General features: G+C 45.0%; 2 protein-coding genes across 7 annotated transcripts in view; both read right to left on the reverse strand.

The window, feature by feature from the left end:
- The window catches only part of PLEKHH1 (pleckstrin homology, MyTH4 and FERM domain containing H1), a 74,880-nt gene extending 55,872 nt beyond the window's left edge, over positions 1–19,008 (reverse strand). For all 6 annotated transcript variants that reach the window (XM_053603287.1, XM_053603286.1, XM_053603285.1 and 3 more), the window contains exons 1-2: positions 18,782–19,008; positions 6,756–6,914 (exon numbers count right to left, since the gene is read on the reverse strand). In XM_053603287.1, the coding sequence (XP_053459262.1) occupies positions 6,756–6,914; positions 18,782–18,946 (324 nt within the window). In that variant the 5' untranslated portion in view covers positions 18,947–19,008. The remainder of the gene's footprint in view (positions 1–6,755; positions 6,915–18,781) is intronic.
- Positions 7,993–8,502, reverse strand: LOC128594464 (60S ribosomal protein L36a). The gene has a single exon (XM_053603295.1). It carries the CDS (start codon positions 8,420–8,422, stop codon positions 8,102–8,104), a length of 321 nt encoding a protein of 106 aa, XP_053459270.1. The 5' UTR covers positions 8,423–8,502; the 3' UTR covers positions 7,993–8,101.
- Positions 19,009–22,640: the final 3,632 nt, after the last annotated feature.

Below are 22,640 nucleotides of genomic sequence, written 5' to 3' on the forward strand. Positions count from 1 at the left end.
CAGAAAAAACCCGTATAGCTAAGGCAGTTCTTTGTAACAAAAATAAAGCTGGGGGCATCACCATACCAGATTTTAGGCTATACTGAAAAGCCATAGTGGTCAAGTCAGCATGGTACTGGCACAAAAATAGAGACATAGACACTTGGAATCGAATAGAAAACCAGGAAATGAAACTAACATCTTGCAACCACCTAATCTTAGATAAACCAAACAAGAACAATAAGGGAGTCTTGGGGGAAAGACTCCCTTATTCAATAAATGGTGTTCGGAGAACTGGATATCCACATGTAAAAGACTGAAACTGGACCCACACCTTTCCCCACTCACAAAAATTGATTCAAGATGGATAAAGGACTTAAATTTAAGGCATGAAACAATAAAAATCCTCGAAGAAAGCATAGGAAAAACACTGGAAGATATTGGCCTGGGAAAAGACTTCATGACGATGACTGCCATGCCAAGTCTTTGTTGTTGTTGCAACAACAACAAAAATAAACAAACGTGACTTAATTAAACTGAAAAGTTTCTGTACAGCTAAGGAGACAACAACCAAAGCAAATAGACAACCTACACAATGGGAAAGGATATTTGCATATTTTGAATAAGACAAAAGCTTGATTAACTAGGATCTATAGAGAACTCAAATTAATCCACATGAAAAAAGCCAACAATCCCATATATCAATGGGCAAGAGACATGAACAGAACCTTCTCTAAAGAAGACAGATGAATGGCTAACAAACATACGAAAAAATGTTCATCATCCCTATCTATTAGAGAAATGCGAATCAAAACCACCCTGAGATACCATCTAATCCCAGGGAGAATGGCCCACATTACAAAATCTCAAAACTGCAGATGCTGGCGTGGATGTGGAGAGAAAGGAACACTTTTACACTGCTGGTGGGACTGCAAACCGGCACAACCTTTTTGGAAGGAAGTATGGAGAAACCTCAAAGCACTCAAGCTAGACCTCCCATTTGATCCTGCAATCCCATTACTGGGCATCTACCCAGAAGGAAAAAAAAATCCTCTTATCATAAGGACACTTGTACTAGACTGTTTATTGCAGTTCAATTTACAATCGCCAAAATGTGGAAACAGCCTAAATGCTCACCAACCCAGGAATGGATTAACAAGCTGTGGTATATGTACACCATGGAATACTATTCAGCCATTAAAAAAAATGGAGACTTTATATCCTTTGTATTAACCTGGATGGAAGTGGAAGACATTATTCACAAGAATGGAGAAGCGTGAATCCTATGTACTCAATTTTGATATGAGGACAATTAATGACAATTAAGGTCACAGTGGGGGTGGGGGAAGGGGAGAACAGAGAGAGAAATAAGGAGGGAGGGGTGAGGAAAAGAAGAGCAGAGAGAGGGAAGGAGGGAGGGGGTGGGGCCTTGGTGTGTGCCACACCTTTTGGGGGCTAGACACAATTGCAAGAGGGACTTTACCTAACAAATGCAATCAGTGTAACCTGGTTTATTGTACCCTCAATGAATCCCCAACAATAAAAAAATAAAATTGAAAAACAATATAAACTGTATTATACTGTAATGAGTTTTTTTGCTCAATGTTGGGTTTGGAGATACCGGAAAAAATTGTATTAAAATTGTAATATTCAGGCTCGGCACCTATAGTTCAAGTGGCTAGGGCACCAGCCACATACACTGGAGCTGGCAGGTTTGAATCCTGGGCCTGCCAAACAGCAATGATAACTGCAACCAAAAAATAAAATAAAATAAAATAGCCGGGGCTTGTGGTGGGCACCTGTAGTCCCAGCTACTTTGGAGGCTGAGGCAAGAGAATTGCTTAAGCCCAAGAGTCGAAGGTTGCTGTGAGCTGTGACGCCAAAGCACTCTACCCAGGGCGACAGCTGGAGATTCTGTCTCAAAAAAAAAAAAATTGTAATATTCAATATATACAATAACAAAACATGAATACAGGTCATTTTGACCACCTTTTGTAATTGCAGAAGTCAAACATTACTTGAATATTTTAATAGTTTTTTTTTCTTTCTTAAAAAGCGTATACATTGGGTGAGTAGGGCGCCGGCCCCATATGCCGAGGGTGGCGGGTTCAAGCCCAGCCCCGGCCAAACTGCAACAAAAAAATAGCCGGGCGTTGTGATGGGTGCCTGTAGTCCCAGCTGCTCGGGAGGCTGAGACAAGAGAATCGCGTAAGCCCAAGAGTTAGAGGTTGCTGTGAGCCGTGTAACACCACGGCACTCTACCCTAGGGTGGTACAGTGAGACTCTGTCTCTACAAAAAAAAAAAGCATATACATCCTCTGTATATTCTATTTGTTATTCCTCCTATGCTAGCCCAACGGTCCACAACCTTTTTAGCAGCAAGGACCACGGAAGACATGGTTTCATGGATAGAAGATTGGGGAGATGGTTTTGGGAAGATTCAAGCACATTACATTTCTACCTTAGATCATCAGATGTTAGATTCTCATAAGGGGCACACAACCTACACCCCTCACATGCACGGTTTATAGGAGGCTTCGTGCTCCTATGAGAATCTAATGCTATTGCTAAGGTGACAGGAGGAGGGGATGCGAGCAACGGGCAGCAAGTGTAAATACAGACTAAGCTTCACTGGCTTGCCTACTGCTCACCCCAGGGGACTGGGATTCACAGCTCTATACTTAAGAACAGTATCTGTTCTCTCCTTTCTTAATAAACAGAACCCTCAACTTTTAGCTGAGCACATGGTTACTCAGAATAAAGACTACATTTCCCAACCTACATTTTACAACCCATGGTGTAACCATGTAAATAAGATTTGGCCAAGGTTCAGCACCTGTAGCTCAGGGGCTAGGGCACTGGCCACATACACCGGGGCTGGCAGGTTTGAGCCCAGCCTGGGCCTGCCAAACAACAATAACAACAACAAAAAAAAATAGCCGGGCATTGTGTCGGGCACCTGTAGTCCCAGCTACTTGGAAGGCTGAGGCAAGAGAATCACTTAAGACCAAGAGTTTGAGGTTGCTGTAAGCTGTGATGCCACGGCATTCTACCAAGGGTGACATAATGAGACGTAATGAGACTCTTTCTCAAAGAAAATTTGGCCAACAGGATATGAGCAGAAAGAATATATGCAAATTCTGGGTCACAGACTCCCAGGGAAGAGGCTGGAATGTGGATATCAAGTGAACCATCTTCAAACATGAGAGAACATCATCGTAGAGCTGAACTACTCATGTCTAGAATGTAATGTGAGAAAGAAAGAGACATTAGTCTGGCTTAAGCCATTGTTATTTTGGATTATTTTTTCCAGCAGCCAAATTATTACCCCGCTAATACAGTAGACACAGGGTTTTAAAAAATTTATCCTGTTCAGATTCATTCTGCTTGCGAATCTGAAGTTTCACATCTTTTATCAAGTTTGGAAACTTTTCAGCCAATATCTCTTCAAGTAAAGCCTCTCCTTTATTCTTCCCTCCACTTCTGGAATCTTATTTGGTGAATATAGATGGATCATTAGGTGGATGTAGCATCCGTGTTTCAGCCTCTGTGTCTTTATTTCTCTGGGCTGCATTCTGGATGATTTCCATAGGTTTATCTTGCTGTTCGTTAAGTCTGCCGTTGGTAGTGTCTAATCTGATGTTTAATCCATCCACTGAAAATTTAATTTCAATGAAAACACTTTCACTTCAGAAGGTTTTTGTTTTTTGGAGACAGAGTCTCACTCTAATGTCCAGGCTAGAGTGCCATGCCGTCAGCCTAGCTCACAGCAACCTCAAACTCCTGGGCTCAAGTGATCCTCCTCCTGCCTTAGCATCCTGAGTAGATGGAACTACAGGCCACAATGCCCAGCTAATTTTTCTATTTTTAGTAGAAACAGGATCTTGCTCTTGCTCAGGCTGGTCTTGAACTCCTGACCTCAAGGGATCCTCCCACCTCGGCCTCCAAGAGTGCTCCAAGGATTACAGGTGTGAGCCACCATGCCTGGTCTACTTGAGAAGTTTTATTTGGTTTTCAAGGTGGCCTAACTTTATAGTTAATGTTTTGTTGTCTCATGTTTTTAATTTCTTTCTTTTCTTCTTTTTTTTTAGAGACTGGGTCTCATTCTGTTGCTAGGCTACAATACAGTGATACAATCAAAGCTCACAACAACCTCAAACTCCTAAGCTCAAGTGATCCTCCTACCTCAAACTACTGAAAAGCTGGGACTAGAGGCAGGCACCATCATACCTGGCTAATTTTTAAATTTTTTGTAGAGAGGGGGTCTTGCTATGTTGTCTTGAATTCCTGGCCTCAAATTGATCCTCTCTCGTTTTGGCTTCTCAAAGGGCTGGAATTACAGGAATGAGCCATTATACCTGGCCTCATGTTTGCAATTTCTTTGTTATGTTTTCAAAAATCCTCATCAACTGTTCTATTATCAGAAATTCTGAGAGGTCTACTCTAATTGTTTATGTGTATGTAAATTCTCATTCACTATGGATTATTCCCTCAAGTATTTAATCATTTTGGATTACATACATGTATTCCTCTTCATAGGCTTTTTTCCCTGTGGAGATTCTGCATGATGTGGGTTTAGGTCTTGTTTCTTCAAAGGTTTTATATCTTTCTATAAGGTTCCCCACGGGTATCAGTGGCCAAGAACTTGGGCTTCTTCATGAACCACACAGGAAGTATAAATCCTAATGTTAAACAACTATCATCCTCTGGTCCTCAGGGAAGACCTTTCTCTTTCTGTACTTTTGGTTTTTTCTACCAGAGCCTAAACTAAGTCTGAGAAGTTTCTGTCATCTCCCCATGCTGACGGATGATTTTCTTTTTCTTGTTTACCTTCTTATTTAACAGTCCTGATATTATGGAGAAGTCGTTTCAGCTCCAACTTCTAACTGGCTAGACATCATCTCTGTCTCCATTGATGTTAAAATTCAAACCTCAAACCTTAAGTTACTGTAGGGAGGCCAGCCACCCCCGTCCCAGCTCTAAGAGTTGAGTACCACTTCATCTTTTCTCTCACTTTGTTCAGCTCTGCATTTAGATAATCTAAATATTTAATCTTGTTCCATAGCAGGGTTTTTTAAAGGTTGTTTTGTTGTCTGTATTACTAGAAACAGAAGTCTCTTCCCTCTGTGTCAGACCACTTGGCTGACTCCATCTCTACTTTTCCTGACCTTTTCTCACACCCCTCTGCCAATACCATAGCCTTAGGCAAGGCCCTTAAACTTCATATAGTGAAAACCATTTCCTGGGAGCTTGTTAAGCACACCTATTATTAACAATATCCCAAGAGACTGAGACCCAGAGGACTGGGGTGGGACCCAGGAATATACACACTTAAAAAGCACTCCAGGAGGGTTCTAGCAAAATGGTTTTGAGCAGGCCCAGCCAGGTGGCTCAGGCCTGTAATCCTAGCACACTGGGAAGCTGAAGTGGGTGGATTGCTTGAGTTCAGAAGTTAGAGACCAGCCTGACCAAGAGTGAGACCCCATCTCTACCAAAAATAGAAAAACTAGTTGGACATTGTGGTGGATGCCTGTAGTCCTAGCTACTCGGAGGCTGAGGCAGGAGGACCATGTAAGCCCAAGAGTTTGAGGTTATTGTGAGCTACAATGACTCTACACTACTCTACCCAGGGTAACAGAGTGAGACTGTCTCAAAATAAAAATATAAAAATGAAAAAATGGTGTTGATCACTCTTTGAGGATTGTCTAAGGCCTATACCCTTTCCTGATGTGGCTGAATTCTTCTTTACCTATTGGCAGTACCTCACAGGAACCCCGTACATTTCTGTTTTGCAAAGTCTGAATCAGGAGACAGCAATTACAACAGACTCAAGGTTCAAGAGTTCTAGTCCAGGCTAGTCTAGCACCACTCCCCAAAGCCATGCTAATACCACTGACTTGTTTTTCTGAACTCCAGGCTGCAGAGCTATCAATAAAACAGGACATTTATTCAGGCTTTACTGATCAAAACTTTGATATTTCTTGGAGATGGGTGAGCTGAATTTTACCTTTGAACTATATAAGGAGGATTTGCTAAACAATTAGATACTATGAACATAACTATAGGGAATGGGTAATTCACCACTCTTCAGATGGGTTATGCTCAAAAATATCTTTGAAAGTCAGTTGTTTCAAATGTATCTTCCCATAGAAACATTATGAAAGGTGGTCAGTTTCCCAGACCAGTACACCCAAGACTGTAAAGAAAATAATAGTTCCCATTTAAGACCTGCTCTGTGCCAGAACCTTTATATATGTGATCTGGTATCATTCTCAAAATAACTCTGAGAGGTAGGCATTTATGTCCTGGCCTTAGAGTGGAAGGGATTTCCCAGGATGACAGAGCTAGCAAGTGGCAGAACCAGGTAGGTCTGGCTCCAAAGCTTGTGTCTTTGTCACCAGGAAACCAGGCTGCCTTCTGTAGCTCATATGCTTAATAAAGGGTGAACAGAAGGTGGAGATTTCCACTTTTTTCCCCCAAAACATTATCCTTTCCTACCTTAAGGAAGAAATGTTAAGGGAGTGATAGAACCTCTCCACTGGCTCAAGAGATGGGGTAGGACCATGCCAATGGGCACCATTTCCTGGTGTGCCACATGAGGAAGCAAAGCAGAAAAGAATGCAAGGTGACAGACAGCTTTGTCAATTGCTCAGAGTTTGGTCTCAAAATAAAACAAAACTACCCCGGTTTGCACTTTGCACATGTTGCAAAGAATCTTATGGAAAGTTTAGAACTCGGCTGTGAGGAGGGGCAACTCTCTCAGCTCTGGGACTCACCTTGTCAGCCAGCAGCTCCCTTATCTTACTGGCCTGGAGGCGGAACCGGAAAAGCTGGGTTTCCAGGGCCAGGCAGCGTTTCTGCCAGTCTACACTGGCCCGCATCTCCACCTTGACTTCTGCCATGATGAAATTAACTTCTGAATGTTCCAGAGAACCCTAAGAAGCAGCACACAGAGAGAGGGAAAGATAAGAGTGTGAGGAGGAGCTAGGTACAGAAAGGAGGAGGAGACCAAAGCTGAGCAGAGAAAACAGGGTTGGGGAAGGGAGTCAGCCCTGCTTTCTCAGCCCCATCCCTGCCTTGCTCAGCTCAGCGTGTACTGCTCTGTCCTAAGTTGGCTGAACAGCCTCAGGAAACCAGGAAACCTGAGAAACTTCATGGAGGACCTAGTCTGGCTTTGACAGAAGTGAAAAGTAGGGCTCTTTTGATTTTCATTCACTTATCCATTTAACAAATATTTATCCATTCAACAACCCTGTATGTGTCAGACTTTGTTCTAGACATTGGAGATGCAGAAGTAAACAGGGGGTCCTCTGTCTTTGAGTTTTTCAAGGAACTCTTAGGAAAGTCTAATCACAAAATTGCAATGTAGTCATAATTGTCAATTGATATGTGGATACACAGGAACAGGGAAAAAAGACTGTCCTGGGAGGGGGTATATGTTTAGGGTAGGCTTAAAGTTGGCAACATATCCATCCAAGGTCACATAGCAGAGGCAGAACCCTGGCTCCCAGTTTATTTCTTATTCTACTCCACCTATATAGATGTTAGGTGAGAAGAAAACAGAAGGAAAATAAAATGCTTTGAATTTCCTTAACAATTTTCTATTTAGTTGGTGCTCTGCCAATTGTTGTCACAGAATCATCCTGCTTTGGAACAGATTCCTACCCTGTCCTCTCAAGTTATAAGATGCAAACCAGAAACTGCTAGATTTTTTTTTTCCCTGCCTCTAGAGAAAGCCACAAGTCTTCGGGAGAAAAAAACAAACAAACAAATGAAACTTGGTACAAAGGCAGAACAAATCAAGTAGACACCTATCCCCAGCCAGGGGGATCTACCTAGATGCCTCCTGAATATATTTGAAAAAAGAAAAACTAGGCGGAGGACGAGAAAAGAAAAAGGAAGCGTGAGTGTACATCAGAGAGGAGATACAGGCAGACTGAGCAGAAGGAGAAAAGGCCCGGGAGACATGTCTATCATCAGGACTTTTTAAATCCCCCTTCTTCTAGGGTGTTATTTTTTTTTTTTTTTTTTTTTTTTTGAATATCATCATATTTATTTCCCTACAGGTAATTTTTGTATAGCTTCAACATTTTCTCCTCAAAAAGACAAAAAGTCTCAAAGTTTAGAACTGGATCACTTGGCCCTTTCTTTTCTTATCTCCTCCCAGTTCAAAATGCTTGCATCTCTTAATGGCCAGCATCCTCTTGGATCTGCAGTTAGGCTCCACACATTCCAGCCTCAGCACAATCTTCTTTGTGGTTTTAGCCTTCTTCCGGAAAATTGGCTTTGTCTGCCCACCATAGCCACTCTGCTTTCGATCATAGCGCCTCTTTCCTTGGGCATACAAGGAATCCTTGCCCTTCTTATACTGGGTCACTTTGTGAGGCTGATGCTTGCCACACTTCTTACAGAAAGTTCTTCGGGTTTTAGGTACGTTGACCATCTCTACAGTAGAACTGTCTCTACGATGAAATCTCACCGCGAAGCTCGGCGTCCACAGCCCTTGCCTCCCGCCGCTGGCGCTCACAGGTTCTAGGGTGTTATTAATGATACTCGGCAACAAGCAGAAATGGGCCCTGTCCCAAACCATGATATAAGGCCACCTTAGTATTAAATTATTTTAAGGAATGACTGCTATTTTTTCATCTGTTTTTAATATCATCTGTTATAGATAAATGTGATTTATAGGTTAAAATGATACATTTTGCATTTGCTTTAAAATCCTCCTTTTAGAGGTAAGAAGTGGGGGAGATAAATGAAGTAAGATTTGTCAAAATGTTGGTAATTCTTAAAGATGGTTATAGTGGTCTCTCTACTTGAATATATGCCTAGAATTTTCCATAATAAAAATTTATTGTTTTTTTAAATCCCCTTTTCCTTCCTCAGGAGCCACATGACCTCAGAAAACCCAGCCACCTCCTGTACTGTTGCCAAATATCACCATAGTACAAAGTAAGCCTCCCTTTGATGAATTCATCACCAATAGTGCCTCTCTCCTCACATTTGACTTTGACAAGCATCTTCCTCCCATTATACATTACAAATAGCTATCATTTATTGAGTCCTTATTGTGTGCCAGGCACGTGTGGTCTCTTTTTATCCTCACGGCATCCCATGAGACAATAGACAGGCACTGCTGTCCACACTTACACTGGAGGACACTGAGGAACAAAGATGCTAGTTATACAAGCTCATAAGTACTGAGGCTGGATTCTAGTTCTAAAGTCCTTGCTCTTAGCCACTGCTCTTTACCCATCTAAAAAATGGAAAGAATTCTGATTTCATAAAGAGAGAAGTAGACTGTTAAAGAGAGAAATTTTTTTTTTTTTTGTAGAGACAGAGTCTCACTGTACCGCCCTCGGGTAGAGTGCCGTGGCGTCACATGGCTCACAGCAACCTCTTAACTCTTGGGCTTACGCGATTCTCTTGCCTCAGCCTCCCGAGTACCTGGGACTACAGGCACCCGCCACAACGCCCGGCTATTTTTTTGTTGCAGTTTGGCCGGGGCTGGGCTTGAACCCGCCACCCTCGGCATATGGGGCCAGTGCCCTACTCTCTGAGCCACAGGTGCCGCCCAAGAGAGAAATATTTTTATAAAATCTTTCAAAAGCCCTAGCACTAGGGTGAAACTATATCCCACATTTTCCCAGGTATCCTGGGCTCAAATATTCTGACCTTATAATCTCCATAAACACTAACACTTACCAAGCGTCCTTATTTTTTCATTTAAAAATTAGTGTCAGGCCAGGCGTAGTAGCTCAAGCCTGTAATCCTAGCACTCACTATGGGAGGTCAAGGCAGCTGGATTGCTTGAGCTCAGGAGTTCAAGACCAGCCTAAGCAAGAGTGAGAACCCATCTCTACTAAAAATATAGAATCTAGTTGGATATGGTGGCAGGTACCTGTAGTCTCAACTACTTGGGAGGCTCACAGCAACCTCAAACTCTTGAGCACAATCTTAGGGTCTGTATTTGAGAAAACACAAACTTGACTTGGAATCTGTTTAAATTTGGGAGAATTTGACCAACAACTGACAAACTCTTGAGCACAAGAGTTTGAGGTTACTGTAAGCTATGATTCCCCGGGCACTCTAGCCTGGGCAACACAGTGAGACTCTGCCTCAAAAAAAAAAAAAAGGCGGCGCTTGTGGCTCAAGGAGTAGGGCGCCGGTCCCATATGCCGGAGGTGGTGGGTTCAAACCCAGCCCCGGCCAAAAAAAAAATTACTGTCAGTAGACCTGTAGAGAAAGGCCCAACAATTAAACCACAGATGGGTCGGGATGTCTTGGAGTCTTCCGGTTCTGGCTCCTCAGAACACATGACCTCAGTCCTCCTCTCCCAGCCCCATCATACAAACAATCCCAACATTGTGACCTCGCAGCAATCCCCACCTCAAAAGACTGGGACCAACTGGAACGGGCAGGAAGACAAAAGACAAAAACAAAACATGACCTTCTCTGAGCTAAGATCACAGCTGAAAAGACAAAACAGAGCCCTGTAGGGCTCCCAGAGAAGGCCAGGAAGCTTCGTGTTTGATTTTCTTTGTCCTTTGAGGAGACTGCGCTTTTCCTTTTATAAATAGAAAAAAAATGGCAGACCTGAGACTAGGACCTGGGAATCTTGAAACTTAGCCCAGGGCTAAGAAATAACAGTAAAGCACAAAAGTAAACCCAGGGGCAAGAGAAACTTAATCCTTTTAAATCACTCCTCCTGATTGCCAAAGGTTCTACTGAGATTCCATGGAGAGAGCAAAAACCCAAATTATCTAAATCTCCAGGGACTTTGGAAATAAAATGTCATTGGTGTCTGCCTCCCCTTGATCTCTGAAATTATCCCTGAACTTTCAGAGCACTTTCCCCCAACCAAGCATCTCCATGATATCACAGTTCTAACTTGATCAAGTGGTCTGGTTAATCCTCTCCCTGCTTTTGGGGGTGTTGGCAAGTTCCTAAGGAGGCTGGGACTCATGCTAGGCTTGCCTTGGCATGTGAAGAAAGCTAAGGGTTTTGAAACAGATCTGGAGCAAGGTGCTTGCTGCCAAGGCCAGAGGCTCTTCCGACAGAAGCAGGTGGTCGGAGCAACAGCTATAAAACGAGATGTTAAGGGAAGATACCAGTGACTTGAACTTCACCTTTTCAGTCAGCTGACACTTGTACCTTCCATAACTATGCACCAGGATATGCAGAAACAAATACCTTACATTTGCAAAACAGTTCATAGATTTTCAAGGCACTGTGAAGTGAGGTACACGTTACTTCTCTTAATATCTCCAAGATGCGGGACAAGTGCAATTATTCACAATGAGCAGATGAGAACGCTCAGTGCATCTTAGCATGCTCTTGCTTGGAGATACAGAGCTAAGGAGTAACAGACCTGGGCCAAGAATCCTGTCCTCCCAACATCTAGAACTGACACTTTCATTAATGGCAAAAATAAATGGGAAAATGAGAGAGTGGAATGTGAGCTGGGAAAAAAACTCAGCTCAATTGTTCTTTTCATGTTCTATTCTGGAATGCTTTAACACATGTAAGAAGTAGGGAGAGCCTGTAATCTTAGCACTCTGGGAGGCGGAGACCAGTGGATTGCCTGAGCTCACAGGTTAGAGATCAGCCTGAGCCAGAGCGAGACCACATCTCTAAAAACAGCTGGGCATTGTGACAAGCACCTGTAGTTCCAGCTACTTGGGAGGCTGAGGCGAGAGAATCACTTAAGCCCAAGAGTCTAGGTTGCTGTGAGCTGTCATGCCACAGCACTCTACTGAGGGCGACAAAATGAAACTGTCTCAAAAAGAGAAAAAAAAGAAGAAGAAGTAGGGAGAATAGTACAATAAATCCCAATCCCCAAAACCTGGCCACAATGATCATCAACTCGTGGCCACTTGTGTGAAACCCACTTCTTTAAATTCTTTAAACTGGTGCCCAGCATGCTAAACTGCTTGGCAGGTGAGCCATAATGTAATTGCCATGGCTTTGATGCCTGGTCTGGAATTTCCCAAATCCTGCAACTCCCTAGATTGAAGCCACAGTAGGGACATGCCTCAGAGGCAGAGGCTAGAGTTAGGATGAATAGCAAGAAGGCACAGGTGACTTCAATCTTAGGGCCTGTAGCTGAGAAAACACAAACTTGACTTGGAATCTGTTTAAATTTGGGAGAATTTGACTCAACCTAGTATTCCGTGATGTGCATATATTAAGAGCAAATAAATAAACATAAATAAATAAATTTAATTCAACTTTTTTTTGAGACAGAGTCTTACTCTGTCACCCTGGGTAGGGTGCTATGGCCTCATAGCTCACAGGAACCTCAAACTTTTTGGACTCAAGCAATTATCTTGCCTCAGCCTCCCAAGTAGCTTAATTCAACCAACTTTTAAATGATTCCTATGTGCAAGGTTGGGGATATAGAAAGGAATTAAGATTCTGTGGTTTTTGAGGCTTAAGTCTACCATCTGCATATCCTGGTACCTCACTATAAAGGTACCTCATCAGGATAGGCATCTAAAAGAAAGAGATCAGAGATCACTGCAGGCCTCAGAACAGCTGATTGTATCTATCTTGCAGAGGATGCAGGAGGCATCAGAAGGTAGAAGGACTTCTGTCACGTGTACAGTTTCCACCAGGTTCTCCTGTGTTACCTCACTGTGATTCCTTCTGTGTATCTTTTGTGACTTCCGCTTGCTACTGATGGGCTACTGCCATCTTCTAAAAGTGCCCTGGTCAACTAGGCTGACCACCTGCCCAAGTGTAGCAACAGAAGAGTTTTGTGTCCCCTTCTGGGGTCAGAGCTAGCAGACAGAGGGGACAACTCCCTCTGATCTCAGCATTGTCATCTGGTCAAGCCAGCCACTGGTTTGACCAGTACTGGGTGCCTGCAGCACATTCCACACAAGTTTGGGGAAAGAAAGGAAGACGTAAGCATGTCCCAGGCTTCAGGGATCTAAATATCAAAAGAAGGTGCCAGGACAACCAGGTTCAGCACACCTGGAGAACAAAAACAGCTGGTGCCAACAGGCCTTGGTTTAAAACTGGCTTAGGCACTAAATAAGCTGGTGACTGTAAGCCATTTGCCCCACTTCTCTGAACCCCAGTTCCATTTTGAAATTCAGGGCAACAGTATTTGAAAATGAGGACAATAATACAGAAGAACCTCCACAGTTGACCGCCTCCTTAAGTTGACCTAATTTTCATAGACCAGACATGCACCACATGTACGTATCAATCAATATAGCAGGCCTAGTTCCTTATGTTGACCACCTCTGTATGTTGACCAGTTTGTTACAGTCACTTGGGTGGTCAATTTAAAGAGGTTCTACTGTATCAGACTGAACCATATGAAATTGTCAACTTTTAATCCAGGAGCAGTGCCTCATAGCTGTAATTCTAGCACTCTGGAGGCCAAGGCAAGTGGACTGCCTGAGCTCAGGAGTTTGAGACCAGCCTGAGTAAGAGACTCTGTTTCTAAAAAAACAGCTGGGCATTGTGGTGGGTGCCTATAGACCCAGCTACTTGGGAGGCTAAGGCAAAAGAATCACTTGAGCCAGGAGTTTGAGGTTGCTGTGAACTATAACGCCACAGCATTCTACCCAGGGTGACAAAGTAAGACTCTATCTCAAAAAAAAAAAAATTGTCAACTTTTTGGCAATTTCATAGGTCACATAATGCATAATTCTTGAGAATTAAAAGAGATATCACAGGGCAGCGCCTATAGCTCAGTGGGTAGGGTGCCAGCCACATACACTGAGACTGGCGGGTTTGAACTTGGCCTGGGCCAGCTAAACAACAATGACAACTGCAACAACAACAACAACAAAAATAGCCAGGAGTTGTGGTGGGCGCCTGTAGTCCCAGCTACTTGGGAGGCTAAGGCAAGACAATCACTTAAGCCCAACAGTCTGGGGTTGCTGTGAGCTGTGACACCACAGCACTCTACCCAGGTTGACAGCTTGAGACTCTGTCTCAAGAAAAAAAAAAGAGACATCACAAAAGCCTGGTACACAGTAGGCACTCAATAAATGACAGATTGTTACTACCAACAAATAAATGGTAAACCCACAGCGCCCTGAAGATAAGAGAAGATGCGGTCTCAGCACCTGTAGCTCAGCGGCTAGGGTGCTAGCCACATACATACCACAACCCAAAAAATAGCCAGGTGCTGTGGCGGGCACCTGTTGTCCCAGCTACTTGGAAGGCTGAGGCAAGAGAACTGCTTAAGCCCAAGAGTTTGAGGTTGCTGTGAGCTGTCATGCCCCGGTACTCTACCGAGGGCAACATAATGGGACTCTGTCTCAAAAAAAAAAAAAGAGAAGATGCAGTCCAGAGGTCATGTTATTTACTTTTTTTTTTTTTTGTAGAGACAGAGTCTCACTTTATGGCCCTCGGTAGAGTGCCGTGGCCTCACACAGGTCACAGCAACCTCCAACTCCTGGGCTTAAGCGATTCTCTTGCCTCAGCCTCCCGAGTAGCTGGGGCTACAGGCACCCACCACAATGCCCGGCTATTTTTTTATTGCAGTTCGGCGGGGCAGGGTTTGAACCCGCCACCCTCAGTATATGGGGCCGGGCCTTACCGACTGAGCCACAGGCGCCGCCCTGAGGTCATGTTATTTTAAAAACTATTTTACATATTTATTTTTGAATATTGAACAAAAGGGTATGCAGCTCAAATTAAGGCTTCTTCCCGGGCCTGTACTACAGCCATAGTTCTCCCCAGAGGCAACTACTGCTAAAGGTTTTGTGTGTTTTCTCAGAGATATCAGTGCATATACAGGCATTCATAAACTTCGTGGCACGTACACCATACTTAACAATAGAATTTAGATTGTTTAATTTCCATGCCTTTGTGTGGGAATGAAAATTTTATGTATCTGCCACATTTTATCTCTGCGATTTTATTCTTGTTTGGAGTCAGTCTCACTAAGTTTCCCCAAGCTAGGGTGCTGTGACCCCAGCCTACCTCACAGCAACCTTGAACTCCTGGGCTCAAATGATCCTCCTTATCTCAGCCTCCTGAGTAGCTGGGACTACAGGTACCCACCACAACATCCAGCTAATTTTTCTATTTTTAGTAAAGATAGGGTTTCACTCCTCCTCAGTGATCCTCCCACCTTAGCCTCCCAGAGCACTTGGATTACAGGCGTGAACTACTTCTCCAGCCTCTCTGATTTTTTTTTTTTTTTGAGACTGAGTATCATGCTGTTACCCTGGGTAGAGTGTTGTGACATCATAGCTCACAGCAACCTCAAACTCCTGGGCTCAAGTGAGCCTCTCACCTCAGCCTCCTGAGTAGGTGGGACTACAGACACCCACCACAACACCTCGCTATTTTTAGAGATGGGGTATCACTCTTGCTCAAGCTGGTCTCAAACACCAGAACTCAAGCAATCCACCTACGTGGGCCTCCCAAAGTGCTAGAATTATAGATGTGAGCCATCTCACCCTGCCTCTATGCTGTTTTTCTTACTTTTTTTATTTTTATTTATTTATTTTTGTGACAGAGTCTCACTACGTCACCCTTCGTAGAGTGCTGTGGCATCACAGCTCACAGCAACCTCAAACTCTTTGGCTTAAGTGATTCTCTTGCCTCAACCTTCTGAGTAGCTGGTACTATACGTGCCTGCCACAACACCCGGCTATTTTTTGATTGCAGTTGTCATTGTTGTTTAGCAGGCCCGGGCTGGGCTCAAACCCACCACCTTTGGTGTATGTGGCTGGTGCCCTATTCACTGAGCTATGGGTGCCGAGCCTGTGCTGCTTTTCTTAAGAGACATGTTCTCACTCTATTGCCAAGGCTGGAGCCCAGTGGTGCAATTATGGCTCACTATAGCAGTGGTTTGCAACCGTCCTAATGCCGCAACCCTTTAATACAGTTCCTCATGTTGTGGTGACCCCCAACCATAAAATTATTTTCGTTGCTTCTTCATAACTGTAATTTTGCTACTGTTATGAATCGTAATGTAAATATCTGATATGGAGGAGACCCTCAAAGGGATCACAACCCACAGGTTGAGAACCACTGCACTATAGCCTCGAACTCCTGGTCTCAAGTGATCCTCCTACTTTAGCCTTTCAAAGTGCTGAGATTATAGGAGTAAGCCACTATGCCCAGCCCTCTGTGCTTTTTAACAGCTTTAACATATTCTATCATGTGGCTGTTATATGATCTTATTTAAAATGAGTTCTGGCGGTGCCCATAGCTCAGTGCGTAGGGCACTGGCCACATACACCTAGACTGGTGGTTCAAACCAGCTAAAACAACAATGACAACTGCAACAAAAAAAAAATAGCCTGGGGGGGCGGCGCTTGTGGCTCAGTGAGTAGGGCGCCGGCCCCATATACCGAGGGTGGCGGGTTCAAACCCAGCCCCGGCCAAACTGCAACAAAAAATAGCCGGGCGCTGTGGCAAGCGCCTGTAGTCCCAGCTGCTCAGGAGGCTGAGGCAAGAGAATCACGTAAGCCCAAGAGCTGGAGGTTGCTGTGAGCTGTGTGACGCCATGACACTCTACCAAGGGCAGTAAAGTGAGACTCTGTCTCTACAAAAAAAAAAAAAAAAAATAGCCTGGGGTTGTGGTGGGTGCCCATAGTCCTAGCTAGTTGGGAGGCTGAGGCAAGAGAATAGCTTAAGCCCAAGAGTTTGAGGTTGCTGTGAGCTGTGATACCACAGCATTCTACTCAGGGTGACAGCTTGAGACTCTGTCTCAAAAAAAAAAAAAAGAGTCCTTTATTTGGCAAACATTGATTTGTTTCTAATCTTTTGCTAAAAAAAAACAATGCTACAATTAATGTTTAATGATATGCATCATTTCATATAATTCCATATGATATACATTATTTCACAGATAAAGTCCCAGAAAAGGAATTATAGTCAAATTTAAATTAGTAGAATTTAAATTTAATTGTAGCTAAGTCAGCAGTGACTCACGCCTGTACCTAGCACTCTGGGAAGCCAAGGCAAGTGGATCAACTGAGCTCAGGAGTTCGAGATCAGCCTGAGCAAGAGTGAGACCCTGTCTCTATTTAAAATAGAAAAACTAGCCAGGAATTGTGGTGGGTTCCCATAGTCCCAGCTACTTGGGAGACTGAGGCCAGAGGATCACTTGAGCCCAGGAGTTTGAGGTTGCTGTAAGCTATGATGCCATGGCACTCTACCCAGGGAGATAGCATGTGCCTCTGTCTCTAAAAAATAAAGAAATTTAATTGTAAAATTTGAAATGATGTACACTTCAAATTGCCAGAGAGTTCAAAGTACCCTCTCCTAAGGCTATCCGAATTCATACTTCAGCCTGCTTCCCCACAGAAGAGATCAGTTTTGAACTAGTTTTTCTTTCTCTTTTTTTTTTATGTGGAGACAGAGTCTTACTTTATTGCTCTAGGTAGAGTGCTGTGGCATCACACAGCTCACAGCAACCTCCAACTCCTGGGCTTAGGCGATTCTCTTGCCTCAGCCTCCCGAGTAGCTGGGACTGCTATTTTTTTGTTGCAGTTTGGCTGGGGCGGGGTTCGAACCCGGCACCCTCGGTATATGGGGCTGGCAACCTACCCATTGAGCCACAGGCACCGCCTTGAACTAGTTTTTCATAAAGGGGCAAAATGACCCAGGTGGTGGATGAAATCACCCAAAACCTAGGTGAGGGAATCCTGGCACCTTAGTATTCATGTGGATAAAGAATTCTCCAACCCTTAAGGAGCACACAGATGTGCAGCCTCCTAAAGAAAAGAAGGGGAATGGTACCCAGGACAGTGCTATGGGGGAATGGGATGGGAAGGACATACTTCTGTCCAATAGCCAGTGACTTTTGAAGAGGGCAGAAGAGGCACCACATGTTGTCAACTCAACTGCTGGTTTCAGTGAATTAGGGACCACAGGTGCACTCCTGCATCCCCCTGTGGAAGGGCATTAGATAGTAGACCCAAACCTATGTTCAGAATTTAGGAGGGCTGGGTTTCAGTCTTGCTTCTTCCACTTTTCAGCTATGTGACCTTGGGCAAGTCACAACTTCTCTCAGTCCTTGTTTCATCCTTTGTAAAATGGGGTTAATAGTACACAGAAACACTAAAATTGACATTCTATAAAGTGTTAAGCAATGTTACCAGCACTGCACACAGAAGGCAGTCCAGAAAGTTTGATGAAGGAACTGATAACTCTTCCATTGAAAGAGTTACTTCAATGATCTTTCAGGTGTTTTAGCTGGAACTAAGACTCTGCCAGGAAAAGTTTTACGAGGTAGATTCATAGTAAAAAGCTTATGGAGGAAATATCCTGGCAGGCAGCAATCCGACAAGGAGAGGATTCTTCTTCCAGATAACGTTCTTACCGCCTCTGCCATCCCCATTAAGGTTCCCCCCGCGCCCCCTCGGTCTCTGGTGACCGATTCATGCCTGAGACTCTAGGACATAATGCTCATGGGTCACTCGGAGCCAAACCTGTTTTCTTTTCTGCTTGGCTGACTGGCCCCTAGGAGTCAAGCCTGACCCATAGGACCCCGTAAGAGAACCACCCAGAAATCACGCGGGATAACCTAAGGTGAGGCGGGGAGGGCGAACACCACCAACCAACACGGTGGAAGCCTGAGAATATGCCCCGAGGGCCCTTCCCGGGCAGCAACTGGATCCAGCCAGTCCCAAACTCCAGGTCCTCCCCAGGAAGGCTACAATTCGCCTGGCGCCGCGGGTCTGCAAGGGGTCGCGGCTCCCAGCGCTCCCCGCCGCCGGGATCTCGCCTCTGGGTCGGGAGGCACCTGCTCCGGATCGCCCTCCCGGCCGCACACCCCCGAGCCCACCCCCGCCAGCGGGCACGCGGGGCCGCTCACCTTGGAGCCGGCGGCCGTCTCCGCCGCCGCTGACCTTGCGTCGCTCCCGCCCGAGTCCCGGGCGGCCGCCGGGTCTCCGCTCCCGGGCTGCAGGGGTCGCGGTGGGCGGGGCGGGGCGAGGCTGGAGCCGGGAGCGGTGCCCGCCCGAGCCTCGCGGCGCCCCATCCAACGCCCCGCCGGGCTCCCTCCTCCCCTCCGCTCCCCCCGCTCCTTAAAGGCAGAGCGCTGGGCTCAGCTCTGCGGGCAGCTCGCGGAGAGGCACAGGAAATGACCTCAGCAGGCCCCGGCCTCCCACCTCTCCGCACCGCTGGGCTCGTCCCTGGGGCGGCAGGGAGGGCTGCAGGGTCCCGGGGGCCGCAGGGGTCTCCTGAGCTGCGGCCCTGAGCCGTCTGCCGAGGCCGTGCCAGGTGTCCCAGTGGGCGGCCAGGGTCCCCCTGGGATCTGTTCCGCCCAAAATAGGTGGGGACCCGCGCAGGCTGGGGGACCAGACCAGACCTTCCCCGCCTAAGGATTTGTGTGGCCACCTGCAAGACGGATATTTGTAACAGAAATACTTGTTTCAAATAGTCTGACCCACTAGCAGACCAAATGTTCTGTTTTGTAAGGAGATGAGAAAGGGAGGTGGTGGGGGGGGAAATGTCACTGTAGCCTACAGTGTAACTTCCTGGCTTATGTATTTACTAATATTATTTATTTTAAAGAAGAGGGCCCAGAAGCCAGAGAGGCCGGCGGGACACTGCCTGCCAGGCCGCGTGCAGGGCAGTCATCAGCGTGCCTTCCTTCTCAGGGATTCCCTAGTCCCAGGTTCACCCAACGTCATCCCATACCCAGAGGGGACAGGAACACTCAACATTTGGTTAGATGAGCCTCGGGTAAGGAAGATGTAGATGGTGCCAATTACAGGGAAGGATCCGCGTTTCAAAACTTCCCCAACCCTACAGGCAATCTCCACCACGGCCTCAACAGAAGCAAAACGCCAGCAGGGCCTGTTTCTCCGTATGGGCGTTGGAAGTCTCAGCTCAGGCACCTGAAAAGAATCCCTTGGCCCCATCCTAGGTGTGAATCTACATCTCTGTAGGCGGGGCTGGGAAACTGCCCGACTGGCTCAGTAGGGGGTTCTCATTCACAACTTTGAGAGCACTGACACTAAGGAAAGTTGCTCCTGTAGACTAAAAGCGAAAGTTTGTTACTGACTGCCCCACGAGAAAAAAATTTTTTTCCTCAGGGCCCAGTGTTTTCATAGATTAAGAAGGTTTGGCGCCTGTAGCTCAGTGGCTAGGGCACCAGACACATACACCAGAGCTGGAGGGTTCAAATCCAGCCTGGGCCTGCCAAACAACAATGACAACTACAACCAAAAAATAGCTGGGCACTGTGGCGGGCACCTGTAGTTCCAGCTACCCTGTTTCCCCGAAAATAAGACAGTGTCGGGCGGCGCCTGTGGCTCAGTCGGTAAGGCGCCGGCCCCATATACCGAGGGTGGCGGGTTCAAACCCGCCCCGGCTGAACTGCAACCAAAAAATAGCCGGGCGTTGTGGCGGGCGCCTGTAGTCCCAGCTACTCGGGAGGCTGAGGCAGGAGAATCGCTTGTACCCAGGAGTTGGAGGTTGCTGTGAGCTGTATGATGCCATGGCACTCTACCAAGGGCCATAAAGTGAGACTCTGTCTCTAAAAAAAATAAATAAATGAATAAGACAGTGTCTTATTTTAAGGTGTGCTCCCAAAGATGCCATAGGTCTTATTTTTAGGGGACATCTTATCTTTCCTGTAAGTAGGTCTTATTTTCGGAGGATGTCTTATTTTCGGGAAACAGAGTACTTGGGAGGCTGAGGCAAGAGAATTGCTTACGCCCAAGAGTTTGAGGTTGCTGTGAGCTGTGATGCCATTGCACTCTACCGAGCGCGACATGGTTAAGACTAGTCTCGAAAAACAAAACAAAAGATAGGTCAAGAAACGTGTGAGTTGGGTGGTGCCTGTGGTTCAGTGGGTAGAGCGCCCGCCCCATATACCAACGGTGGTGGGTTCGAACCTGGCCCCGGTTCAAACTAAAAAAAGGAAAGAAAGAAAAGAAATGTGTGAGTTATATATGCTTCACGGCCCCAGGTTCAAAACTATGGCTCAAAACTAGCATAAATTAAATACAACTCACATGTCAGTTAATGTTGTGGCCAATGGGACTCCGAGGGCTGAACTTGCAAATGGCTTTATAGCTGTTGAGGGCTGGGATAGATCAGCCCCCATTCTGTGGGACATTGGCCTCTGCTATCTCCTTCAACATTCCAGAAGTTGCGTAAGGAAGCCTGAAATCAAGTCATCTGCATTCTGACAAAGGAAGATTCATTCTTTTATTCGTGTATCCGTCCACTTTGAATAGGTAATCAAGCACATGGTATATATTTCAAATAATACAGAGGGCTAACGATGAAAAATGTCTTCCTGTTATCCTATCCTTGTCCCCCATATCACCCCTCCCCAAACACAACTTGTTATAACTTTTTTGTATGTCCTTTGAACATATTTTATGCATACATAAGTATTCATGTAGTCATATGTATTAGTATGTATTCACGTCCACCTCTTTTTTGTTTTGGACAGTATCTCTGTTCCCTGGCTAGACTATAGTGGCATCATCATAACTCACTGCAACCTCAAACTCCTGGGCTCAAGAGATCCTCCTACTTCAGCCTTACCAATAGCTGAGACTATAGGCATGAGCCACCATGCTTGGCTAATTTTTTAATTTTAATTTTTGCAGAGAGAGGCTCTGCTATGTTGCTCGGGCTGGTCTCGAACTCCTGTCCTCAAGTAGTCCTGCATCAACTTCCCAAAGTGCTGGGATTATAGGTATGAACCACCAGACCCAGTCCACATCCACATTTTTATACTAAAGAAGCATTCCCCCTGCCCCCCCCGCCTTTTTTTTTCCACTTGAGATCCTTTGTTGATTCTAAGTATGACATGTCAGCACTCTTAGAGCTGCCTTGCCTTTTTTAATGGTTTCTTAATTTTCCTAATCATGAATATTTCAGATGTTTCCAATCTTTGGTTCTTACTTTGCTATTATGAATACCTTAGAACACACTTCCTTTTTTCATGTATGGGACTATTTTTATGGTTTAATACTTAGAAGTGAAATCACTAACTCTAAACACAATGTGAGTTTTAAATTTTAGTAGGTGTTATCAAATGGCCCTTAAAGGAGGCACCAACCCACTGTGTGTGAGTGCTTCAGAAATGTTAGCTACCCTTGTCCCAACAGCACTACTCCATAGAACGGCCCCCCTTTCTTTGGTTCTATTTTAATCCCATCTTTGGGAATTTGGGCAAAGATCACAAAGCCTCTCTGGGACTCAGTTTCCTTATCCTTAATATGACATGTAATAACTCTCTCTGGGGTTGGTTTGGAAATTAAATCATACAATAGAGCTACATAAATTTTGAGATCCAATAATTGCTCAATAAATACATGATCATGATTTTTCTCCATGACTTTTATTTTGAAATGTTCGGACCTATAGAAGTTGTAAAAATAGTCCATTGAGTTAACAATAATTTATTGTATACAGTAGAACCTCTGAAAGTTGATTACCCAAAGGACTGTAATAAACTAGTCAACATATGGAGGTGGTCAACATAAAGAATTAGGCCTACAGCACTGATACATACATGTGTTGCATGTCTAGTCTATGAAAATTAGGTCAATTCAAGGAGGTTATCATTGCGGAGAGGAGGTCAACTTTGGAGGTTCTACTATATTTCAAAATAGCTAGAGGAGAGCATTTGTAATGTTCCCAGTACAAAGAAAGGATAAATGTTTGAGGTGACAGACACCAGTTATGTGATTTGATGATTATACATT

This window comes from Nycticebus coucang, chromosome 9 (genome assembly GCF_027406575.1).
Source record: "Nycticebus coucang isolate mNycCou1 chromosome 9, mNycCou1.pri, whole genome shotgun sequence".
In the NCBI taxonomy this organism is placed as follows: Eukaryota; Metazoa; Chordata; class Mammalia; order Primates; family Lorisidae; genus Nycticebus; species Nycticebus coucang.